Source organism: Primulina huaijiensis, unplaced genomic scaffold, assembly GCF_012295235.1.
Source record: "Primulina huaijiensis isolate GDHJ02 unplaced genomic scaffold, ASM1229523v2 scaffold207012, whole genome shotgun sequence".
In the NCBI taxonomy this organism is placed as follows: Eukaryota; Viridiplantae; Streptophyta; class Magnoliopsida; order Lamiales; family Gesneriaceae; genus Primulina; species Primulina huaijiensis.
Window position 1 is genome coordinate 1 of NW_027354692.1, and position 2,240 is coordinate 2,240.

Sequence of the window (2,240 nt, forward strand, 5' to 3'; positions counted from 1 at the left end):
AAAAAAAAAAAAAAAAAAAAAAAAAAAAAAAAAAAAAGAAGAAGAGATGTTTACTTTCTTGGAAAATGTAACCCCAAAGATCCCGGAATTGTTTTAACCATGCTAGCTTTCTATCTTGGCCAGAATTTATACTCATTAAGTTTCAAAAAGTATCAACATATCATAAGATGTAGAAAGTAAATTACAAGAACTTCAAAGGATGATACAGCATGATTCCTTGATTGACTCACAGAAATGTTGAGCACAAAAATCAGTGGTATAACGAAGAGTAACAGGATGCAATGAGTTTTCATCACTGGAAATTATGAGCTTGATGTCACTATCTTCCCCGAGCACTTCCTTTGCCGAAGACTCTGCTGCAGGCGAACAATCCTTTAGTTCAATTATTTCAAGGGTCGAAATTTCTCCAATTTCATACGGGATTGCCCCCAGTGGACAGTAGTGGAGGATAAGGTGACGAAGGCTTGGGAAATGGTCCTTTTCAGTTTTCCACTCTGCTAAAGTTGATAACTGAATCAAGAGGAATTTCAATCGCTTGAATTCTCCGTCATTGGTCTCCCAGATTTTTCCTTTTGTGGCTCTGAGCTTCAGTTTGAGGACCTCGAGATTGGGCAAGATACCGATAATGGTCATTTGCTTCCAAGGAATTCGACAGCCTACTAACACCAATTTTTTTAGGGAAAAAGGGAAGACAAGGTTCTGAAAGTTATACTCACCTGGCCAAAAATCGAGGCGTAATGATTCAAGTTTGCACAAATAGACGAGATTGTTCAGAGATTCAAATGACCAGCCAACAGCATCCCTGCTGTACAAAAGTTTTAGCTTTTTAAGATTTGGGACCCTTTCGATGACCTCTCGCTTACAAGTGAAATCGATTATCTCTGAAAGTGTCTGGAGATATTCGAGAAAGTATGCATTCGTCCCTTCGCCTTGAACATCAGGAATATCAAGAAGATGAAAACCACCTATCAGAAGATGCCTTAGTTGTTTCATCTTCCAAATTTCAGATGGCATAGACTTTATCTGCATAACCCGAATAATAAGTGTTTGTAGGTTCCTGAGTCTAGATATTGAAGATGGGATTTCCCGAACATTGCCAAGATGAAGGTACTTTAGGTTGATGAATTCTAAAATTCCCATTGGAAACTTTGTTGATTCCATCCTAATGTTCAATACCTTGAGCAATCCTGAAGCTAGTTTAATTTGTTGTGAAATATTTATACCATGACAAACTAAAGAACGGGTCGTTAACATTACGTCCCTGATCTTGCGTCGATATTCATGTTCATTTGCAGGAGTATTATCACTTCCATCATACTCAATATTAGCATCTGAAGAGTTAAAATCTTCGAAGTACGGATAGTACGAATAATTACTGTCATCCGAAACATGATAGTCTTCATAATAATAGCGAAGGGTTAAGTTACTCTCCACTGAAGGAGATTCGTAACCGTGTAGGACATAACGCCGTAAGCTATTTATCTCCAAAAGATCATAGGGTGGTGCATCTGTATCCAAGACATAAAAAAGGTTTTCTTTTTTAGCCTCCCTAATGCATATGTCTCGAAATAGATCATGGATGCCACATCTCTTCGGCTTCCCAAACGAATCATATTTCTGCACGAAAACAAGATTTCTCTCAATGATCTCTCTCAAGTATTCTTCTGCAACCTGTTCTATGCTATTCCATCTACTTGGCTTTACAAATCCCTCAGCAACCCACAAATTCACTAGTCTAAATACTTCAATGGGACGATCTTCTTGAAAAAATCCAAAATACAGGAAGCATGCTTTCAAATGATGGGGTAAGTAGTTATAACTCAGAGTTAATATCTCCAATGTCGGGTCGTTAGTTGTCTTTAAGACCATATTTACATTCCCAGAAACATACTCCCAGCTTTCTTCTGTGTGCTTCTCCTTTTTAAGATGTCCACCAATGGCAGATATAGCTAGAGGAAGACCGTGGCATTGTCTTGCAATCTCCTTTCCAATTTCAACTAGTTCAGATGGACAATTTTTTTGGGGAAATATCTCTCGACATAGGAGACTCCAACTCGAATCCTCATCTAGAAGCTGCATCTCATGATAAGCGCCAAAAGAGTTGGTATATGCAGCCACTTTCGAATGTCTAGTAGTCAGTATGATTCGACTACCATTTTTCTTATCTGGAAATAGTCTTTTTAAGTCATCCCAAACCTGTATATCCCAAACATCATCTAATACAATTAAATACTTTCTGC

The 2,240-nt window shown here is 38.0% G+C and overlaps 1 protein-coding gene across 1 annotated transcript; it reads right to left on the reverse strand.

The window, feature by feature from the left end:
- Nucleotides 1-230: 230 nt before the first annotated feature.
- On the reverse strand, nt 231-2,196 carry LOC140966536 (putative late blight resistance protein homolog R1B-16; the record flags this gene model as incomplete). The annotated part of the gene is made up of 1 exon (XM_073426793.1): nt 231-2,196. A coding segment is annotated over one exon (1,966 nt), but the record flags the coding sequence as incomplete, so codon positions are not given.
- Between the last annotated feature and the right edge of the window lie 44 nt (nt 2,197-2,240).